Source organism: Abramis brama (assembly GCF_963993115.1).
Source record: "Abramis brama genome assembly, chromosome: 5".
Classification (NCBI taxonomy): domain Eukaryota; kingdom Metazoa; phylum Chordata; class Actinopteri; order Cypriniformes; family Leuciscidae; genus Abramis; species Abramis brama.
The window spans coordinates 11,987,809-12,011,409 of NC_139967.1; the positions used below are offsets into that span (position 1 = coordinate 11,987,809).

General features: G+C 37.2%; 1 protein-coding gene across 3 annotated transcripts in view; it reads left to right on the forward strand.

Annotated features, from left to right (window-relative positions):
• Window positions 1–855: 855 nt before the first annotated feature.
• Window positions 856–23,601, forward strand: part of sgsm1a (small G protein signaling modulator 1a) — a 43,380-nt gene continuing 20,634 nt past the window's right edge. For 2 of the 3 annotated variants that reach the window (XM_084114685.1, XM_084114686.1), the window contains exons 1-3: window positions 856–962; window positions 1,078–1,121; window positions 12,210–12,285. In XM_084114685.1, the coding sequence (XP_083970811.1) occupies window positions 944–962; window positions 1,078–1,121; window positions 12,210–12,285 (139 nt within the window). In that variant the 5' untranslated portion in view covers window positions 856–943. The remainder of the gene's footprint in view (window positions 963–1,077; window positions 1,122–12,209; window positions 12,286–23,601) is intronic. The other variant, XM_084114687.1, reaches the window with a different exon arrangement.

Below are 23,601 nucleotides of genomic sequence, written 5' to 3' on the forward strand. Positions count from 1 at the left end.
ATTTAACTCAATAAAAATAAAAATAATAAAAAATAATAATAAAAAAAATATATAGCGCTGTTAATGGTGCCCTACAGTGTTGCTTAGCAACACATGTAGCTGCTGAAGGTTTGGTCCTGGAAGCTTTTTCCAATTTTTTCTCTGAACTGTTTCTCAGTTCAATTTCATTCCGAAGTGAGAACATATTGTCTTTGTGCAGAAGTAGAGAGAGAGAAAACAGACTAATACTAGGGAGCAGGATGCACTTTCAATGGGGATTTAAATTGCAAACACTCCTTTTGTTTTTCCATCTTTTATGCAGTAGAGACCGATGTCAATAGCTTGCTGCTCTTGTAAATAAGTCAGTAACATGTCAATAGGAGATTGGAACCTCGCCGTAAAAACTGATTTGGACTTACATTGCATAGGCTAGCCTACACAATTCACCATTTAATATTTTTACAGTTTACATTTATGGTGCTTTAGCCGTTTTGATCTGCCATTTATTCCTAGTTTGTTCCTCATCCCTTCTTCAAAACGTTGCTCTTTGGACACATGTCTGTAAACCTGAAATCCTGCTTCTCTGATTGGCTAGAAATGTTCTGGTCAAGACGTGGTTGGATAGTTTGGATTTCTGTTGACATCTATTTTATAGTAATACTTTACCATAAGGTCCCGTTATTTCTGTACTTTTTGTTTAAAACACCGATTCGTTTACAAACGAAACACTTTACACACTTGATTCGAGCAGATGAATATGAATTCGAACGTATAACTCACTCTAGGTTATAAATCTTTGATTCAACGAGTTCGTCATCTCCACCTCTATGGAACATCTCTGGCAGGTCACGTGATCTCGCAGAAGCGCTCGCCGCCAGTCAGAAGGATTGAACAGCTTTGCCTTCATCCAGTCGAGTGTCGAGCGTCAGGGGAGTGAAGCGCGTGAGAGCTCAACACCAGAATCATGGCAACCGCAACAGCAGGTGAGAATATTCTGCTTTCATTTTTCCCAAACACTTGTAAACCACAATATCACACGTTTTCTTTACTTATTCACATTTAATAATTCATTTTCTACCATTCTTCTGTTCCGGCTAGAAGTCGAAACCCGTCAGAGATTGCTGCGAAACGTGAAGAAGGAGGTAAGTGATAGTAAAAACAAATAAAGCCAAGCGATTAGGCTGAAACGCCCTTTTAAAATGTGACTCATATTTCAGACGTGTCTACAAAATGTGTGATAGTTAACCAAACACCGGAGTAAGCTTATATCTAAAAGAAACCTGCGGAAGCAAAATAAGCATATCTTTATTCGATTTAATTGTTTGTATAGTTGTTGTTGTACTGTGCAAAAATCGGCGCTCCCCCAGTCTAGAGTAGCCTATATAATGAATTATTTATTTGTTTTTACATGTCTATTTTTTCATGAATATGCTACAGCTGTTTATCATTTTCCCCATCAAGCACCTGTCAAACTTAATACCAGCTTTTATCCACTCATGTCTGTTTTAATAAAATAGTGAGGATGAGTAGATTTGCAATAATTACATTATTATATTTATGTCTTGTTTTAAAATAACACATTTCGTAATGGCTTAATGCGACTTTAATATACAGACATACGTTGTGTTCAGGTGTAGCTACTATTTATTATCGTCCACATCTCCATTTAACAAACCAGAAAAAACATTCTATAAGCACTTTCTACATGTTTAAACTGCCCATCTCACTCCGCAGACTGACTGAAAAATAGCTGTGTTTGTTCATAGATTATCTTCTTTTGGAAATGTAAAATTCAGCTTAAGGCTCACGGCATCTTTTGATTGATTTGTGCTATTGATTTTAGGCCAGTCCACAAATTGCATTGTATTGTCTTTGCCTTGCAGTCCTTTCACTTGATAAATAGGTTTCAATAATCCTTTTGGGTTAAGCAGGCATGCATGTATGTAAGTCTATGGTTAAGCATTTGCTCAATGGATGAGGTTTTGTGTGAATTTGGGTGTGAATTTGTAGATGATTTCCTAGTATTTGCACATGCCCTGTACAGATTCTAATTTGATTTATGGTTCATTATTATGTTGTGATTGCAGTCACTGGTGTACTTATCAGTCCTGTGTGGCAGCGACTCACTCACTGATACTGTGGTAAATTTTAAATGTAATTTTTTTTTTTTTAAATGTAGAACTCTTATCTTTGTGCCAAATGACAGATTATGATCCATCCATGCACCAGCCTTGTTCTCATCATGTGATGCCCAAACGATGTGAAATTATAGTGTAGTTATGAGAAAAAATTCCAGTTACAAGACTGAGCATTTGCTGTCTGTCTATCAATATGAATTTGTAGTGGCTTTTTTGCAAAGGTTGGGCATCTCAACATGAGGTTCTTGGCAGTCAGAGCCTGGTCCATATCTGTCATTGCATTGTGTCTCAGTGTATCCCAGTAGATGCATAAAATGACATTTTGGCACTTGAAACACATTATTATGATGACTGAAACAGCCAATCAAGAAGAGTGGAGGGAGGTGAACCCTCACCCTGCGCCGTATGGTGCTCATAATGAAAATGTTTTCTTGATCCACCACACTGTGTTTACAGCAAAGCTTCCTGAAACCTGCCACTTCGAGAGTCATTTGGCATTTGCAGCTGTTAACGAAAATTACGGCATATTACATTGCTGATATGATGAGCATAGGCAAAGCAACAAAAAGGCTCATCCTGTGTCTTGTCACTATCTGTTTGTGATCTCTCTCTCTCTCTCTCTCTCTCTCTCTCTCTCTCTCTCTCTCTCTCTCTCTCTCTCTCTCTCTCTCTCTCTCTCTCTCTCTCTCTCTCTCTCTCTCTCTCTCTCTCTCTCTCTCTCTCTCTCTCTCTCTCTCTCTCTCTCACACACCTGTGTTGACACAAGCAGAGGGTCATGCGCAGAAAGCCTTTCCACACTACCCAGCAGTCCACCATTTGTTTACCTTTCTCTCTCAGCTTCCTTTAACAAAGCTAGTTTAATCCATTGCTTATCAGTATCCTCAAAGAACCTCTTTATCCATCTTGAACTGAATTATAGCTATTTTTTCTACTTTATTTTTATGCCAAGTTATTTTAATGCTATGAAATCTGGTGTTGAAAGACTTTAGACTTAGACTGTATAGATAGACTTTAGATATACAGTAGTGAAGACTAGATGTTGTGGCAAATCGTGAGTTTTGATAGATCACTTTGTGCAGACATGATATCTGCAACCTTTTTTTGTATTTTATGCACTAGTTTGAGGAATTCTGTGGGGTGTATGTATTGGACAGATGGTAAATGTGTTGAAAATGACAGGTTCTACGGTAAAGTAAAAAAAAATATGTTTGATAAGCATTTCTAAGACTTTCTCAATGTTCATGGCAGCACTGAAACCCTACATCGTGTCAATATTATTTTTGTGCTTGATTAGCATTTATTAAACAACAGATTGAATAGCCATAGAGTCGGAGTCTAAATAATATTTCTTAAGTGATTCTAGAGATTTTAACAATCCAAGATTGAACAGATTTAATTTTTAAGGGGTCACAAAATATTCAGCCTTAATTAAATCATGCGTGCCTCATTATTTTCAGGAACCAAAACTGACAGTTTTTCGGTAAAACATAGCAAAGAAGATCAAATCATACTGCTTTTCCTCCTGGTTATATATTTCTATGAAAAAACAAAAAAAAACATCTGTTAGAGTCCATCAGCCAATTAATCTCTGTGAGCAGAGATGTTGTTACAAAACAACTCCGCAAGATGTTATTTCAGTGTGTGCAAGAAACACTTAAACCTCATGCCAAATATCAGCAAACCAAAAAAGCTTAAAGTGTCGAGACACTGAGAATAATTATACCTAATGAATTTGTAAGTGATTAAACAAAAGCCTTATTGCTGATGTGAGAAGAACTATTAATAAATGTGCTTTATTTGGACAGGTCTAGCATCTCTGAATACCAACTCCAGTTGAATCAAACATTGGTTTACAAATAGCCATATGCAATGTTTTGTTTCAGATTTGTAAATTCTATTAATTAATATTAATATCTATTAATTAATTAATTACTGTTGCAATCAAAATTATTCAACCCCCATTGCAAATCAGGTTTATTGGCAAACTTTACAGACTTTCAGCTGTTTGCAATGAACAAATCAATCAAAAGTAATTGAAATGGCTCAACACAACAAAAGTTTCAAGTGTGGAAGTGGGCATATACAGATGCAGCAAATGACTTGCTTTTTTCTTAAAACACAGGGGGCAATAAAGGAAAATTCAGAGCAAAGCTCTGCACCTGATACAGATTATCGGCCCATTAGGAGAGAGGTCTATTAACTGAGCCCAGTGTGTCAGATAAGAAAGACATACAAGATGTTCAGTGCTGAGAAACCCATTCAGGACCAGGATCGAAAACATTTTTTTTTTGTTTACGGAGAAAGGAAAGGGGGGAATTTTGGTAAGGGGTAATAACTGATTAACTGATTTTCTGCTAAATTAACCCACAAAGATAATGATGGGGTGAGTTGAATTTATTTGTAAGAAGAAGTGAACCGCAGAGTGCAACAAGAGAAATGATACTAGCAAAGCTGCAAAGGAAATCGGGTTGCCTTGGACAACAGTCAATTATACGGTTTTGTGGTTATTATGCAAATATATATTTGGCTGCAGTACGTCACAAATGACTTATTAGAGCCGTATAATAAGGCATTACAAGGGCAAAGCTGTTTTTAGTGTAGCAGATAAACAAATAGATCAGTAGAGAACATAATTTAATGTTTAGTGATGGAACAGTTCCATCAATAATCAGATCTAAAATACAGTGAGGAAAATAAGTATTTGAACACCCTGCTATTTTGCAAGTTCTCCCACTTGGAAATCATGGAGGGGTCTGAAATTGTCATCGTAGGTGCATGTCCACTGTGAGAGACATAATCTAAAAAAAAAAATCCAGAAATCACAATGTATGATTTTTTTAACTATTTATTTGTATGATACAGCTGCAAATAAGTATTTGAACACCTGTCTATCAGCTAGAATTCTGACCCTCAAAGACCTGTTAGTCTGCCTTTAAAATGTCCACCTCCACTCCATTTATTATCCTAAATTAGATGCACCTGTTTGAGGTCGTTAGCTGCATAAAGACACCTGTCCACCCCATACAATCAGTAAGAATCCAACTACTAACATGGCCAAGACCAAAGAGCTGTCCAAAGACACTAGAGACAAAATTGTACACCTCCACAAGGCGTGGGAAGCATGGGGGTGGTAGCATCATGCTTTGGGGGTGTTTTTCTACACATGGGACAGGGCGACTGCACTATATTAAGGAGAGGATGACCGGGGCCATGTATTGCGAGATTTTGGGGAACAACCTCCTTCCCTCAGTTAGAGCATTGAAGATGGGTCGAGGCTGGGTCTTCCAACATGACAATGACCCGAAGCACACAGCCAGGATAACCAAGGAGTGGCTCTGTAAGAAGCATATCAAGGTTCTGGCGTGGCCTAGCCAGTCTCCAGACCTAAACCCAATAGAGAATCTTTGGAGGGAGCTCAAACTCCGTGTTTCTCAGCGGCAGCCCAGAAACCTGACTGATCTAGAGAAGACCTGTGTGGAGGAGTGGGCCAAAATCCCTCCTGCAGTGTGTGCAAACCTGGTGAAAAACTACAGGAAACGTTTGACCTCTGTAATTGCAAACAAAGGCTACTGTACCAAATATTAACATTGATTTTCTCAGGTGTTCAAATACTTATTTGCAGCTGTATCATACAAATAAATAGTTAAAAAATCATATATTGTGATTTCTGGATTTTCTTTTTAGATTATGTCTCTCACAGTGGACATGCACCTATGATGACAATTTCAGACCCCTCCATGATTTCCAAGTGGGAGAACTTGCAAAATAGCAGGGTGTTCAAATACTTATTTTCCTCACTGTATGTACATGTATCCCCTTGTAGTAGTAAAGTAATCCAATTTTAGACAGTGCTTCAAGATATTTGTGATTGGTCCTGCTGTGCATTAACACCATGCATGTATGTGTCATGGGAAATGTTTCTCCAAGAAACATGAAACCTTTTCCTGTAGAGCCATATGGATCGTGGACTGATTTAGATCAACACCACCCACAGAGCATCTCTAATGGTGTGAAACTTCAACTATATATTTTCTATATACCATGCAAATGCTAACTTTTCATTGTGCATTTCTTTTTTCAAAGCTCACTTTGGCGTCATTTCAATGTTTTGGTTTCTCTTCAGCATAACTAAATAATTAGCAGCTATGTAATACTGTATAATGCATTTTGCTATGTACACAATTGATTTGCACGCTTAATATGATTTAATAACGCAGCATGTGGCATTTTTTTAATTATATTTTATTGCTCCCAGGTGGTTGTTGTGGTGGACAGCATCTAGACCTAGATGGCACATGATGATAAATATAATATCAATAAAAAAGGAGGTTTGGGTACTGGCACCGGGGAGGATGCTTCCCAGAGCGCTGGCAGTCTTTCTAGGTCAGGCTGAGGGTGAAGTAGCAGTCTGTAGCATCAAGCACATTGGCATGTTGTTCACACCAAGTGACCAGGTATATAACTATAACAATAAAGATAAAGTTCTGAAAATCGTTATATATAAAAATTGGGATGTAAAAGAATAGCAGAGTCTACACCACAACTATAACAATAACGGCACAGAGAAAGAATATCGCTGGAATCACTTTTTGTATTTTTTTCAGCTGATGAATGATACCAACATTGACATCCAATCAGAATCCATCCTTTTTTAAAGAGCTCGAGCATTTAAAGCGACAGTCGACAGAACTGCGGTGCGCTTAGAATAAACTGAAAGATATGGTCAGCTGGTCTGGACGCTAATGTAGTTCTCGTTATAGTTATCTTTGTAGTTATTGTCCTTGGTGTGAACAGGCCTTAAAGGGATAGTTCACCCAAAAATGAAAATAAGCCAATGATTTACTTAGTCTCAAGTCATCCTAGGTGTATATGACATTCTTCTTTCAGACGAATACAATCAAAGTTAAAAAATGTCCTTGCTCTTCCAAGCTTTATAATGGCAGTGAATGGCTGTTTCTGTTTTGAAGTCCATAAAAGTGCATCTATCCATCATAAAAGTGCTCCACATGGCTTCGGGGGATTAATAAAGGCATTCTGAAGCGAAGCGTTTGTGTAAGAAAAATATCCATATTTTAAAATTTATGAAGTAAAATAACTAGCTTCCGGCCAAACGAACAAGTCTAAAGCGTAACTTATGCGAGTAATGTGACGTACTGCTGATATTTACACTACGCCATGACACACTACGCTACTTCTGGTGTCACAAGTTGCGTCATTTGTGCTTTAGGTGCAAGTAGACTGAAAAAAAGTAGAATTTTACTTTGTAACTTGTTAAATATGAATATTTTTCTTCCACAAACGCATCGCTTCGCTTCAGAAGGCCTTTATTAACCCTCCGGAGCCGTGTGGAGCACTTTAATGATGGATAGATGCACTTTTATGGACTTCAAAACAGAAACAGGCATTTGCTGCTATTATAAAGCTGGGAAGAGCCAGGATTTTTTTTTTTTTAAATAACTCTGATTGTATTCGTGGGCTTATTTAAATTTTTGGGTGGACTATCCCTTTAAAGGATGGCCTTCAGTTCTAAAGTATTACATTTTTGTGTTTTATAAACCGTGGCAGCAGTAAATGTCAGATAATGGTAATATTACATAACACCAAATGAGAGTCCTGTGGATTTGTTGTCCATTGACAGCTTTGAAGTATTATTGGGACTGTAATTGCTTTCATTGTGTGAATTTGCCTGTTCTTACGGAGTAGTGTAATAATCCACTCAACCTCTTAGCCTTTCAATTCACACATTTGCTCTCTCAGGGTGATGAAGCGTGGTAATATGTGGCAAATCATTTTTGTGCTGGTAGAATAAATAGTGGCAAATGCCATTCCTATTCATAGTTGGAATTGTTCATCGGGGTCTGCGTAGAGTTTAAGCAACAGTTTAATGTGGTGCCAACACATTTGGGAAGTAACTTGGCAACCCAAGCTGTGAGACTTTCCATGCTATCTCCATGGAAACCTTTGTCATGCTGCTGAGACATCAGGGACAGCTGAGCTCCAAATAGACCCCTACAGTCTCTCTCACACACACACACACACACACACACACACACACACACACACACACACACACACACACACACACACACACACACGACAGAGTCTCTACAATGCACACTGATTGATTGATAAGAGTTTAGACACCATTAGTAAACATTTATTGATGAATTAATTTGCTCTTATCGCATCAGTGATCTTTAATTGTGCCATGGCAATGCACTCACTGAATGTTGTTGTCTTTTAGTTTTTTGGTACCCTTAAAATATTATCTCTGTTGAATAAATTATCAAAAGGCTCCAGAGAGGATGGTCCAAACAATCATTTCTTTTCTTACACTGATTGCGGTAACAGAAGTCCAAGTATCAGCCTAGTGACTCAAGTCAAGTACAAATCTGATATCAGAACAGATTTCTTTTCTTGATAAATTTAGAAAATTTATAGATCTGTTTATTTATAGTTTGGGCGCGGTAAGAATTATTGTTTTTGAAAGAAGTCTCTTGTGCTTACCAAGACTGCATTTAATAGTATTGTAAAATATTGTTACATCTTAAAATATATATATATATATATATATATATATATATATATATATATATATATTAAAATTTAGATTATTCCTGTGATGGCAAAGCTGAATTTTCAGCATCATTACTCCAGTCGTCAGTGTCACATGATCCTTCAAAAATCATAATATGCTGATTTGGTGACGAAAAAAATATTATTCTTTGATTTAATGGAAAAGAAAACGTATGCAAGTTGTATTCGATTTAATGGTTTTTATGACTAACACACACTATTTTGAATTGGTTACATTAGAGTCACTAGATCCATTAAAAAAGGTTAGTTTTGGTGCCCGTATCGGATTTGTGTATCCCTGTAATGGAGAGCTAAACATCTCATTTGTTTATCTTTGTATCGAGTCAGCCACAAAGTAAGAGCTTTCATGAACTTCTAACCTCCTGAAAGATGCACTGAAAGGTTCATCAACAAGACTGCCTGGCATGCTGTCCTCCAGCTCAACTCATCAGTCCAGTGAATTTTTCCTCTCTCTCCTCTTTCTAGTGTATGCAGACTCCCAATTGGCTGTATTGGTTAAATATGCATGAAGCATGACCCTATACCATTCTTCCACCTCCACTGAAGCTGCACATTTTGTAGTATCATTCAGGTCAATAGCATGAAGCAAGCACCACTAAGGATGATAACGACTGAAATTTCTCTTAAATTCTCTTTCAGATTTGCTTTACAGTATTTTCGTGTCTTACAAGGCAGAGAAAAACTAGTCAGTGCATCGGACACAGATGTTAAAATTTCAAACCAGCCTTAAACGTTTAAGTAGAATTTGTGCTTTGGCAGCATCATAATCTTCTTGGTGTCACAAAACGTATGCCTGTTTCTAAAAATAACAGGCTTTTGTTCTGTGGTTGTGCTTCTGATCTGCACCTTTGTGAATCACACTGTCGTGATCTGTTGAGTGCAAGTCATTTGGTCTCTCAGCGAAAGTGTTTCCTTTGCATACTTCTTTCTCCCTCTCTGGAGGTATGGATAGGTGTGATTCAATAGTATGGAAAACACCTCCAGTGTTATGTATAGCACTCAGATGAGTCATGCATGGTGTTTAAACTCTTGAGGTTAAGTTGATTGGAACAGAGTTAAGCTGCTATGTTTTGAAAATGAAATAGACAGTGAGAATAAATCAATACACTGGATTAGATTTCACCATTGGTGTCAAGCATGTGGATGCAGGAAGTCTTTTTCAATAAGTAAAGCACTTTGAAAAATCGTAATCAGAATAGTCAACATTAATCTGCCAGAATAAAATGCCAGAAAGACCTTGACTCTTTCTCAGGACAGTGGGGTCACACCAAATCAACAAGTTCTGCTCTGAAGAGCTTGTGTTGTCGTCCTGCATTAGTTATGGGGAAATGGAAGAGAAGGTCAGGGAGTAAATATCAGAATCGGAGTACACCCACAGACTGAATGCTGAAGCAGGATGCTATGACAAGAATCCTCCCTTGTCTGGCTTATGCTACTCTGAACAATGCCTGAACTTTGTATTTTGAGCACTTAATTGCATTGTTTTTGCCTCTTCTCAATGACTCGCTTAATTTAGTCCTCATTTGTAAGTTGCTTTGGACAAAGGCGTCTGCTAAATGACTAAATGTAATATATGAGCACAGTAATGGGATTTTCTCGCTCGTTTTAACGCTGTTAATGCTTTACCTTACAATAGTAATTGATTCTGGGTCATCAGGTTTTAAGATTTCAAACTGCATATTTATAAACCCTAGGTTATTGTTCTGATTTGCATACTTACAAGCTGAGTTACTTCGCTCATTTCACAAGCGCAGCATGTGACGAACAAAATGTGATCAATTTTAATAGCTGTTCCAAGGAAAAATTGGATCTCTTTTATATCTAGATTAGACTGCAATGCAAATGGCGACTTTTCCTTAATTTTCAGGCTGATTTATTTATTTATTTATTCAGCCTCTTGAGCTCACCAAGGCTGCATTTATTTGATTAAAAATATAGGAAAAACAATAATACTCTGAAATATTATTACACTGTAAAATAACTGTTTTTCATGAATAGAAAGTTCAAAATAAGAGCATTTACTTGAAATAAAGTTTTATATATCAATTTTATGTTTCTTTGTTGAATAAAAGATTTAATTACTTTGAATGGTAGTTTCTATAATATGCAAAGGATTTCAGTATAGAATCTGAGAAAAAGCTGAAATGTAACTGAGAAATCAATTGAAGTCTCCTGATCTAAGAAAGGATATCCTTTTGAGGAATACATTTTTCCTTTGGGCTTGAAATGTTACCACGTAAAACCCATCCTGGTTGTTAAAAACAAGACAAAAAACAAGGAAAACTGAGGAGAATCTGGCATTTTGGCCCTTTTGACTCTTTCTTTCAGATGTTAACAATGAAAATTGCATCACAGTTTCTACAACTGTGAGAAGCGTATAAATATTTCATGAGGCAAGCCTTGAGGTGAAACAGGAGGGAACTTAACCCCTTTCAAAATTACAAGTGTAAAACATTGCTTAACCCAGGGTTATTTTCATATCTCCTGCCCGCACTTTCATGTCATGTCCAATGTATCAACGGAAGAAACCCACAACAGGAAATTTCCATTAGCCACTTCCTGAAGCCAATCAGCAGGCTAATTTCTTTCAGCCAGACCCTTCCATACTGGAAAATGTTCAGAAAAGCCTTTATGCACAACGTGTGTTTTAGTGTCATTTTATCTCTCATTGAAACTAGGCCAATAATACATTCTGAACGCACGCAAATGCAGTTTACCTTCACTTAAAGTTACTTAAACACCCACAAACTCTGACGTAATCATCTATTGAATGTGTTTCTTTGTATATACGTGTGTGTGTGTGTGCAGTCTATCCAGGACATTATAAAAATTGACATTTTATTTGAATGATTTCTACTGTTAAAGCACCATCCACAGTCACGATGAGAAAGTGTTTTATACATAAATCACGCATGCCGACTCTCAATTTCTCCTTTTCCTCTTTATAGTCAGGGGAGATGAGTCATGCATTCTTCCTACTCACCACGTATACACTCTCTCCTTCCTGTCATTTATTGCAGAGGGTTTTTTGTTTTTTTTCTAGCTTTGAGTGTTTGATGGCACTAATGAGGATACTTGTTAGAGAAAATATATTCATAAGCTATGGAAGAAAATGAATGACAAATGTATTTGAAACAACAAAGCTTATTGAATTGCATTAATTTAAAAAAATATCCATTGCATTAACTGTTTGCATTTAAAAATGTTGTTGCTCGAATTTGTAAAGTGAAATAAAATGGACCGAAAATTACCTCAGAATATTTTATAATGAAAATATGTGTGAAATGTTTTTAATTTAAATATTCACAGCTTAAATATACGACCATGTTGAATTTCAGCCCATAAAAATGCAAGCCCTAAAAATACACAGATTCACCAATAATGGGAACATCCACAATGTGTTAAATAAGCTGTTCAATGTTTGCAATAATTCCTCATGCTGTATCCATTCAGCTGACTCAGTCAGTCTCTGCTGTGTCTCCATGTCCAACACAGGTCAAGCAGATCATGGAGGAAGCAGTCACAAGGAAGTTTGTTCATGAAGACAGCAGCCATATTGTCTCATTCTGTGGTAAGTCAAATATCATTGAACCATTTAGCTGAAATGTGTTAAAGGGTAACTCAACCCCTGGTCAGAGCCTGACTCCACCCACTGGCAATATTTGAAAAATGGGCGTGCACCTGAGGCTCGTTTCAATAGCGCACGCTCTCTGTAGGCGCAGATGAGTTGCCATATGAGAACGACTGACATCTCTATCTTTTCATACAGATTACATAAACAGAGAATATTTGTTTTAGTTTTGAATTAGATAATTGAATGGCAGAGACTTAAATGTTTCTAAAGATATATTGCTCATGCCTGGGTGAATAGTATTCGCTGAGATTTAAGTTTAGAGATGTGCTCCAGAAAAAGTTCATGGAGACGGAGAGGCAGAAAGCATACCCTGTTTATATTCTTTACTTTACTTTACAAAAGCACAATGTTTTGTTTCGATTGTAAGTGGACACATAAAAAAATAGACATTTAACAGTTTATTTTTTCAAATTTCTTAAGTCTGTATGACCATAAATGACGGAGTATTTTAAGTCTATTTTGCTGCTATGTGAAAAAATCCAGCAAAACGCGCCGGCGCATTTGTCGACCCCAGAGGATTAACTTTAGCCTAATAGGAAGGAACATGCATTGTGACTAAAAATATATGCTCGCTCACATCAAGACGCTGCTGCGATGGTGGAGTCCATGCAGGAGGAGCAGCGTTTGGCACTGTGTCGCTTTTCAGCGCGAGCAGTGCTGTTGCAACTAGCAACACTACACCTACGTCCCATCCTAACCACTGTACTAAATACAGATAAAGCTAATGCTAAAGATCTACGCTAACTTGAAGCTATCCTAACTGATGCAATACTATGCTACTAACTAACTATGCTTCTAACAATACTAAACTAATGGCGCTTTTCCACTACACAGTACCAGCTCGCCTCGGCTCGACTCGACTCGGCTCTGTTTGGTTTTCCACTGTGTAAAAGTTGTACCTGTACCTGCTTCCAGGTACTTTTTTTCGTACCACCTCCGGCGAGGTTCTAAGCGGGCTGAGGCGAGCTGAGGCGATACTAAAATGTGACGTGAAAACACGACAGATTGCTGATTGGTCAGAGAGAATCGTCACTATTCACTGCGTCATCATTGCACGCGCCAGACGGAGTATCCTGAATTAAAAAACAGCAAAAACAAAAATAAAAACATCCAAAAACAGCATGCACTCGATTTCCTCCATTGTCCTGTGTGTGTGGGTAGTGGGTGTGTCTCGCGCGTCTCGCGTAAAAGATTAAGTCACGGCAGTTTCCTGCGGCGTCGCTATGACGACCAGGTACTATTGTGGAGGTACTATCTGCAATGGAAAACGGAGCGAAAAGCGAGCCGAGCCGAGTCGAGTCGAGTTGAGCTGGTACTGGTACTGGTACTGGTAATGGAAAAGCGCCATAACTGCGAATTAACTGCCTAGGCTACACAAAATATTTTCAATACTCGCAATTCCAACTCCTGACTCGCTACAGTGGTTTTGATGGAACAAGATGCTTTTATACTAGGGGGTGCCCAGGGCGTGGTGAGCTTGTACCAAGGGCGTGGTGAGCTGGTACCTGCTTACGTCACAGGGTACCACAACTTCACAGTACACTTAATAATAACACTAGGTTACTACAATGTACCTAATTAAATAACATCTTTGTACATCTTTAGGTCTAACAAAAAAAACCATCAATGTGCGTGTGTGTCTGTGTGTATATTCTTAATCAGAGTCACAGTTCTGACAGATGAATGATGCTGGTAACCTTGGAGTGCAGGCTTGATGGGCCCAGAAACTGCATAGGGCGCATTTCACCCAAACCTTCGTTGGCTTTGAGTTGTTAAATTGCTCCATGCAAACCACTTTATATAAAACACTGGCAGAGACACCTCTGTTAGTATTTCTTTTTTTCCATGCCCTAGTTATTCTTTAAAAACATTAAAATCAAGAAAATTCTTAGTTATATTCTTAGTAAGGGGATGGTTGTAACACTTTTTAAATAAGTGTTACAACCCACCCCACCCCTGTCAGCCAATGTTTAGCTAGCTGTAAAAGCATAGTGGTTTGAAATTAGCAGGGGTGAAATGCATCACATATTGCCTAAGAAACTACTGTTTAATCTAATATAAATCATACAGTTTTATCTGTAATAGTACAGATATAACACAAAATATAGTCCTGGTCAAAATTGTTACTTTTTGACCTCAAAATCATTTTTTTCTCTATATATTCTGCATGTGCCTGTTTCCAGCCTTGACAATCACCATGATGGATTGGGGAGGAAGTAGGAAAATACTGAAATGATCACATGACTCATATCTTATCCCTAATTGGTGGAATTGTTGTTACAACTCTCCCCATGTTACAACCATCCCCGGTCTCCCTACTCATGTATTTTGGTGTATTTAAAAGCATTGGAGCCCAAAGAGTTTTTTTGCTCAAAGTTTGCCTTTTCATTTTATAAACAGCACATTCTACACTGCAAGATTACCTGGTGCAGATATTATCGTTTAGAAAGTTTATATCCACTGCATTGTGTACACAGAATACACAGAAGATTTCATCAAAAATATCCTTGAAAAGCTCTAAAATCAAAAGTTAAAATTAAAATCATTTTTATAAACCTATATGTTTAAATGTAATTGGATTAAAAAAAAATAGTTTTCAAACATAGGGTTGACAGTACTAAGTGAAAGTATAAACTATGCTTTAGTTACTGGTTCTTGGTTATTAGAAAACATAATGCAGTTCTTAGTTATGGTTAATTTACATGTCAACTTGTTCTCAAATTAAATAAAAAAAAAACTACATTATTTACCTCCATTAATAGAGCTATAATATTAATGTGGATAGCATAAGATAATTTGGTCCTTGAAAAACTTGATCAGAAATGTTTGAGTTCATTGAAATACACACTACAGTTGAAAACTTTGGGGTCAGTAAGATTTTCTTTTGTGTTTTTTAAAGAAGGCTGCATTTATTTAATAAAAAAAAAAAAGACATTAATAAAGACATTAATATTGTGAAAGATTATTACAATTTCAAATAACTGTTTTCTATTTTAAAATGCAATTTATTCCTGTGATGGACAAAGCAGAATTTTCCAGTCTTCAGTGTCACATGATCCTTCAGAAATCCTACTTATATGCTGATTTGGTGCTTAAGAAACATTTATTATTGTCTTGAAAGTTCATAATAAAATCATTTATTTGAAATGGAATTGTTTTGTATCCCACAACATGTAAGTAAAGGTGTTAATTCTAATGCAGAATCTGTGATCAGTGATTCTGATATGTAATGATTAATGTACAGTCAGACGTTCTTTGTCTCATAATTGTTTATTGCGGTTTATGTGTCAGTGAACTAAGCCAGTGACTAAACGATCAACTTCACATTGTTTCTCTTAGTAGCATGAAAATAATCTGTTATTTAAATTATATGATTAAATTATATACAGAAAGCAATAAAATGCTCTGTTTATAATCGCTGGAGCTGTCAATCACATAGCGCAAGTTTATCAGTGTTTATCACCAAAACTCACGTTATAATCAATGACTTTGTCTACACTACACAACAAATCTTTTATTTGCATTGTGTTTTCAGTTATGATGGAAGCATTCGTGAGTGTGCAGAAATCGAGTTGCAATGACGAGATCACTGTATTCATGCACTCAACAGACATGTCTGTCATCGGCTACAATGCTTGTCATTGATTTCATGCAACGGGAGTAGATCTAAATACAAATATAGTGCTACAATCAACACTTTTTATGATTAGTTAATTTTGACAGCTGTAAAAGTAAAAACGTAAGTATAGTAGTATAGTATAGTTTTACTCCAATTGTGAAATATTTCAAGAGAGTTTGAAATGTAATACATATTTCATATGCAAAGATATTAGCCATCATACCAGTGGGCGTTTACATTCTCACAGCAGACACGTCTAACACGGCATTCAAATCAGAAGACTAAAATCAGGGTAGAAAATGGCCTTTTATTTCTAAATTATGACCATTTTTATGAACAAATCATACTAACATTCATCATACATTATAAGTGATAACAAAATGCAGTTCATGACCACTTTAAAGAGATGTAATTTTTCATTTTCATGGGAGACTCTGGGGATCAGTAGTGTTTCAGTACTCGCCAAATGTTGGGCAGCATGATGGTTTGGCTAATTCCCAGGTAGAACATTCGACATTTAACTGGCCGTGGAAAGCGCCAAAGTGCATTAATGTCAGAGTGGGAGTAAAAGTGTCATGTTTATTGAGTTAAGATTAACATAGAGTGATAATTCCAACATATATAGACCAGTAAGTGAATGTGTGATCGAGCATGCTGCAGTAAGTGCTACCCACTGTTTGTGAGCAATAAATCTGTCCACATAATAAAGTTATCACTCTTCCACACACACTGACACACACCTTCTCCGTTCCTGACTGTGCAAATTCACATCTAGGTACCATAACATGATGTTTAATGATCGAGCGGTGCGTAAACAAAATAAATGAGTAGTCATTAATAATGCAGTTTCTGGTCATATTCACCGTGTTGGGTGAAGGCTTTATTGTCCTGTCCAGCTTTATATTCACATTTGCATTGTCTATCATTTTGCGAGCAAAGATGGAGTTGGTGATGAAGAAAAATGTCACGTTGCATAGAAATATTTCACCCAAAATGCTTCTTTTTTTTTTTTCGTCGATAACGTGCATGCAATTGCAAACTTTGTAACCCTCCAAACCCCACCCCCAAATCCTTCTTGTCGGTTATTGGCTGGAACAGTTTGTTTCGTGGTGCGGGTTAGCCCAGTTTGTTTTTCTTGCCGTTTGTGGAGCCTGGGGTGTCTACAGAGACCGTGCTTTTTTTACAGTGTGTTCAGTGGACAGGCAGCTAGTGGATGGTGAGGAGATGTTTGCTGTATGTGACAAAAAATATTTTGGCCTAAAAAACGCGTGGCATCGCTTAGAGCACCTTTAAGACTGTTATTAGGCCTATATAATAATATTATTAATAATGATCATTTGTAATTGTATTGTTATTAGTGTCATTAAAATGTTTTGTTAATGTGCTATGGAAACAAAACTAAATGTTCTCTGGCGAACAACGATGCCATGCTGAGTCCATGCTGAATCATTTTGTAATAATTCTGCTGCTCCAGATCCACCCCAGGGTTTCAATTTCTCACTCACCAGGCATCTAGTGAATCCGTGCTCTCCCGTAATTCTAGCGTGTCAACATTCATTTTACATTCCAGTAAACTCCTCTGATTTTGTTTTGTTGGTAGTGTTTTAATCCTTTTCTGCTGATTATTGAACTTGAATAGCAGAGTGACCAGCTGTGCTGGTGTTGTGCCGAATTTCAACCCCCGCCAAATTATTACCCCCCTACCATTGATAGGTTTAGGATTAGTTGTGGGGGAGGGATTAGGGGTGGGGTTAGGATTAGGCAATCAGGTACTGACTTCAACGAGGGGGGTGGTAATTTGGCAGGGGGTCGAAATTCGGCACAACACCTGCGGTGGTCCATCAAAACGCGTTTTTTGTATGTGAATGCTGTTTTACATGAATATTATGAGACGAGTGAAGCACAAAGCTTTGTTTACAAAATAAATAATAGGTTAGTAATTAAATGTTACATCGCAGCCATGTAAACATTGGGATTCATGACGAATGAGAGAGTTGTGCGTGAGCCCATAAATTTAAGCTTTGTCGGCTTTGAATTCTGCTTTGCGATCTGGTCACCCGATTATCAGCAAATTTAACAATATTCCATTAGTTATTCCATATAGAAAGCTTGAATTGTCTACTTTTAAACAAAACAATTCAAAATGAAAAGAAACCGACTAGCCTAGGCTACTGTCTATGTAGGCTAATCCGTATAAAAAGTGCATTTCTCTCTATAGGCGCGTTCACTGCGAAGATGACGAGTCGGCATCGTCAACTTAATCTTTGCAGCCAACACTGACACAGAAAACACTAATTTATTAATAAACAATTAAAATGTCTCCTTGCTATATTTGACATAATCATAATCATAATTCATAATCATTACTTTTGCCGGTTCTTTGTGACAGCTGTTATGTGCGTTGTTGGCAGTGTCCCCCTCTGGTTACATGAACGCATCACCACCGCATCAGCACTGAAAACATGGAGATTTTATTTTAGAGAATAATTGCACAACCTATTCGATATGCTATAATTAAATAAACTAATCGAATACTCATCCCTGCATGGGATCTCTTGTGTCTTTTACCAAATCTTCACTCATGTCACACCCATTTTCGAAAGGGATTATAAACGTTTCTCCCTTGGTTCGCTTTTAATTAGGCCTAGAAATTAGAAAGGTCTCTTTCCTGCTCGTGTCCCACATCCCTCTCAAAGTGCAGAGCGGTAGGCTATATGACGTGTCTTTGTGTGGAAATATAAAACGATGTTTTTTTGTTGTTGTTTTTTTACATAGATTTAACTTAATTATATTATTTAAGTTACCATTATTTACTGATATTTATTTCAATGCTTTACAGGGTTTAGTGTGTTGTTTCTTTGACGGAATTGCTCAAATAAACACTTTTTTGCTCAAATAAACACTACATTTTTATTTTTATTTTTTTCAAAACAACCACCGTAAAAAACTGCCACCGTCACAGCCCAGTCACGATTTCTTTTTTCCACCTTTAAATAGTTGTCTTCAGTTAAATTCATGATTTGTCTAAACTCGGGCAAGGGTAATTTGTGCCGCACGGCCCAAGCTGAACTCAGCAGACTGCGATGCAAAAATGTGCTAAACCTCTTTATCAACCGGATCTTTTGCAGCTCAAAATACTGAAGTGAAATAATCACACACTGCTTAGATGTCTATTAGGATTAAACAAGCAGTGACGGCTACACAATCAGTATCTATACAGTAGCCTAAAGTTGACTCGATCTGAAAGCTTAAGCCATTTATATTCTGCGGTTTACAAGAAAATCAGTCTGTTTTTAAGATTTACATATTTCAATTATATGACACATTTTTAACAAATTGAATATCTTGATGTTTAAATAGTGTTCATCATAACGTTAGAATAAAGTGTAGACTGTAAGAATGTGCAGTCTTCTTTTATGAAAATATTTGTAACGGGAAATAACAAGATCATCATCCATTTACTTCCTTGACACCCTCAAGTATTTAAGAATTTTAGAGGACTAGTGTGTACATGTACAGTTATGATGTATTGTTATTAGTGCCCTTTTTCTTGATTTGGGCCACTGCCCCTAAAAATGTCTGCGCACTGCCCTGCTGACAGCAATATTACCTTCCGTGGAATTTAATCAGCACAACTCTGTGAGGGGTCAAATGCTGTTGGCAGGTTTGAAATGTTTGTAAGATACACTGTTTGCATCCAAGCAATTATTGTTCTCAAAAGTGTCTTGTTGGGGTAGAAATACACAAGCTTGTGGAGGCACTTTTTTTAACCACACTGTGATGTTTCTGAATAACACCAATCAAAGTAGCTTGAAAAATGCCTTTTGATAAATGGCCTCTTAACTCATTTTATTACGTGCCTGTGTAGTGGCAGTGGGATTCGGTAGGTGATTATAGGGCACGTGCGCATTGCTGGTTTCTGGTTTCAGCCGGTTGTTCCTGTAATTCACTGAGTTCTGATTCATCGTGACTCTTTTTCTGCCCTGCTCTGTCTCCATCTCAAGTCCACTCAACTGTCTCCTACCACATCACTGAACCTCTGCTGCTTGAAATACTAGAGGTCATTGAAGAGGCAAGTATAGGAAAAACATCCCAAATGAGATCCTTTTTAATATTACAACAGCAATGAGATTAAATTGATAGCTCTTTGCTGACTCAAAAATACTCCATAGTTTCACATGTGTATCATCCAGAGTTTCAGATGAGGCCTCAACAACGTCTCAGACTGTCCCCAGATGTGCCAAGGTACCAACGTATGCAAGATTTCAATATAAACTCGAACATTTGAAGCTAAAAAAAAATGCTGTTGTATTCTGTGCAGAAGAAAGAAAGCTTAGCAACAACATGAGGATGAGTAAATTATGAAAGACTCTTCATGAACTTACAATAAATGCCCTGGTCTAAGAAAGGGCAACCTCTGAGCAAATTTTCCTCTGGGCACTTTTGAACGAAATACTTGAAGAGAAAGGAAAGAATGTCTAATCATTATGCCATAATGGATGAATTTCATTACAAGTGTGTATGCTATTACTGTAATGATGTAATATTGCTGCTGCTTCTAGTGTGGTACTGGCAGATAATAGGAGATGGATGGAGAGTAGCCAGATTTTGCTGGCTGCCCATGGGGGAGTAATTAGCCATCATAATTACAGTGATGTTTACACACTGCAGATGGAAATGTCAACATGTTTCCATCCTCCTATTTTTATGAGTATTTTGGGATATAGCATAAAAGCGGTGAATGGAAATGGCAAAATGCGCATTAAAAAAACATATGTGCTCAAATGAGTCAGAAACTTTTTATCCGATAAGAAAACATGTGCATAAACTACGATGGAAACACATTTACCGAATAAATTCCTCGATGCGCATCAAAGTCATGTGACTTCGTGATTGGGCGGCATAACTGGACTAACCAGCAGACCAATCTCATTGCACAGCATCTGAAATGCTGTTTTGGTGGTTCTGAAATTTCCTCCCTGAACTGTCTTGCACGACTGTGTTCCCAAACAGCAGACATCTGCCTCCGAAAGCTAGATAACTTTGATGTGTTTCGTGTGCGTAAAGTAATTTATTATATACAAATGATTATTCTCCTACTTGATATGTAGTGCCAGTTTATCAGGAAGTGATTTTTTTTTTTTCTTCGGCTCACTGGATGGAAACGGTGCTTTATTCACAAATGTTTTATGCGATATTTCAATTTTGCGCATGCGTTAAATTTGCAACTTTGGGTGGAAACATGACATTTCTCATTATCACAGATATGATGCAATTATCAAACGTGCACATTGATTCTGTAAGACATCTCTTAATTTTATCTCTAATCTACGTGTGGCTTTAAAAGCATGCTCTTAGTCACTCAGACGCTTTTACATCATTATGTTACAGTGTAAATTGCTGGTCAGTGTGAGTGGAGGGGATCATAAATATCCAGGTTTCACTCCGTTCACACCGTGACAGTGTGATTAGAAACCATTAGCGCAGGCGGTATGATTATTTTTTTAATGAGCGTTTGAGATCAGTGTCGGGGTGGCTGCCTGCTTCCTGTGCCTATGACACAGAATGAGTTGTGCTCCTTTATTGTTGCTTGAATATTGCTTTGGAAACTTATTTGACTGGAAATAATTTTCTTCCTCGTCCAATCTCTCACACTCATGTCTTTCCAAACCCATATTTCTTTCATTGATGGGAAGGAACGCAAAACAAAAAAGCTGCTTTTTCAGCTTGCTCTTTTTGTTTTTATAAGTAGCTTGTACAACTTTATGAGCGAAATTGAATGCCATGTAAGTTTATATTCACCTGAAGGCTATGCCTTATTTTAAAATATCATTTACACTTGTATTTGCATTGGAGTCGGTAATATTTTGTTTAATTAATATTAATATTAATATTATTAATATTAAGATTAATATTTATTTGGAAAATTCAGCAAGGATGCATTAAAAGTGTCAGTAAAGACATTTACATTGTACAAACTAATTGTATTTCAAATAAATGTTGTTCTTTTGAACTTTCTATCCATCAGAGGATCCTGTAAAGAATTGTATCACGGTTTCCAGACAAAATTAAGCTGCACAACTGTTTTCAACATTGATGATGATAATAAATGTTTCTTGAGCACCAAATCAGCATTAGACTGATTTCTGAAGGATCATGTGACACTGAAAACCGGAGTAATGATGCTGAAAATTCAACTTTTCCATCGCAGGAATAAACTACATTTTAAAACAGAAAACAGTTATTTAAAATTGTGGTAATATTTTACAGTATTACTGTTTTACTGTATTTTTTATATCAAGTAGATGCAGCTTTGGACAGCATAAGAACAATTTTTACCAACCCCATCATTTGAGTGATTAGTTTTTGATGCAGTCAGTCACAAGACATAAGAGATTTGAGGGGATGATTTTCAGTGATTTACTTTACATTTTAGTTTGTTACATACACAAACCTATTGTATTGTGGCTTTAATGGAGCTTTTTGTCCTTTTTGGTAAATTAAGGAATCTAAACAACTTCTTTTACTAGAAACAGTCATATAGTTCTGAATGGCATGATGGGAAGTAAACTGAATATTCAGCTATTGTGATTCAACTAAAGATCCTGCCTTTAGACAGTGTGTCTGTAGCATCATGTGAGACCTTTGAACCTGTTTGATGGTCCGTGCGTCCATTGCTCATTCATTTCATCTGCTCATTTTTATCTGTCCTTCTCTCTTCGCCATGAATCCATTTAGGGTGGTCAAAGAGAAGCGATGAATACAGCATCAGATGAAAGCAGCTACTGTGTTTGTATCAATGTGCATCCTTCTGAATTGTTAAGAGATCTTTAGACCTGTTTTTATCACATTGATCTCTCATGCATTTCAGTCTGCCACACCAGATACTAGGAGACGAATAATGGTTAAGAGAACGAGATAAACAAGCGGCACTCTGATGCAAGCAGAGAAGGAGATTGTAGAGATTATAAACGGGAATTTCATAAAGTGCTGGAGTCAGATGAGTAAGACCAAATATCGAGACGGTCACAGAGACCAACTATAAAAGAGAACAAAAAGTGACACATTGGAGACAAGAAAAGACAGAAAATGACTGGATGAGGAAAGAGGCAGAGAGATAAAACAGCTGATGTTGTTTCTGAGCCATGCCCAGTTCTCACTGAGCACAAGTGCTCCATCAGTGAGGGTTTCCATGGCTACGCAGGCTTTCCCCCGACCCCATCCGAGCAGATCCACAAGATTAGTCCTGAGAGAGCCTCCGTATCAGCTCTGCAGGCACTGCCACGTAGTGCAGTGTGTCTCATCTGTGCATCTCTGTCCACATATTTGTATTCCATCTCATTGTCCCTCTCTGTCTGGGTGTTTTAGTTTGATTACATGTTCACATTTTCAATAACATATTTACATGTTTTCACAAACTATAACAAAACCTTCTGTTTTTCCCGTTTTGATTGGTCAGAATCATTCTGTGGTATAGCTCTTCATACATGAAATAATTATTTGATATTTTATGTCTTTTTATTTATTTATTTGGAAGTAGACGTATAAGAGCTATAATGTACAGTCAGCCAGTCTTTATCGCAAAATAAACCCGTTTGGGGTCCTACAGAATCTCTCCATTTTGCATCTGGGTC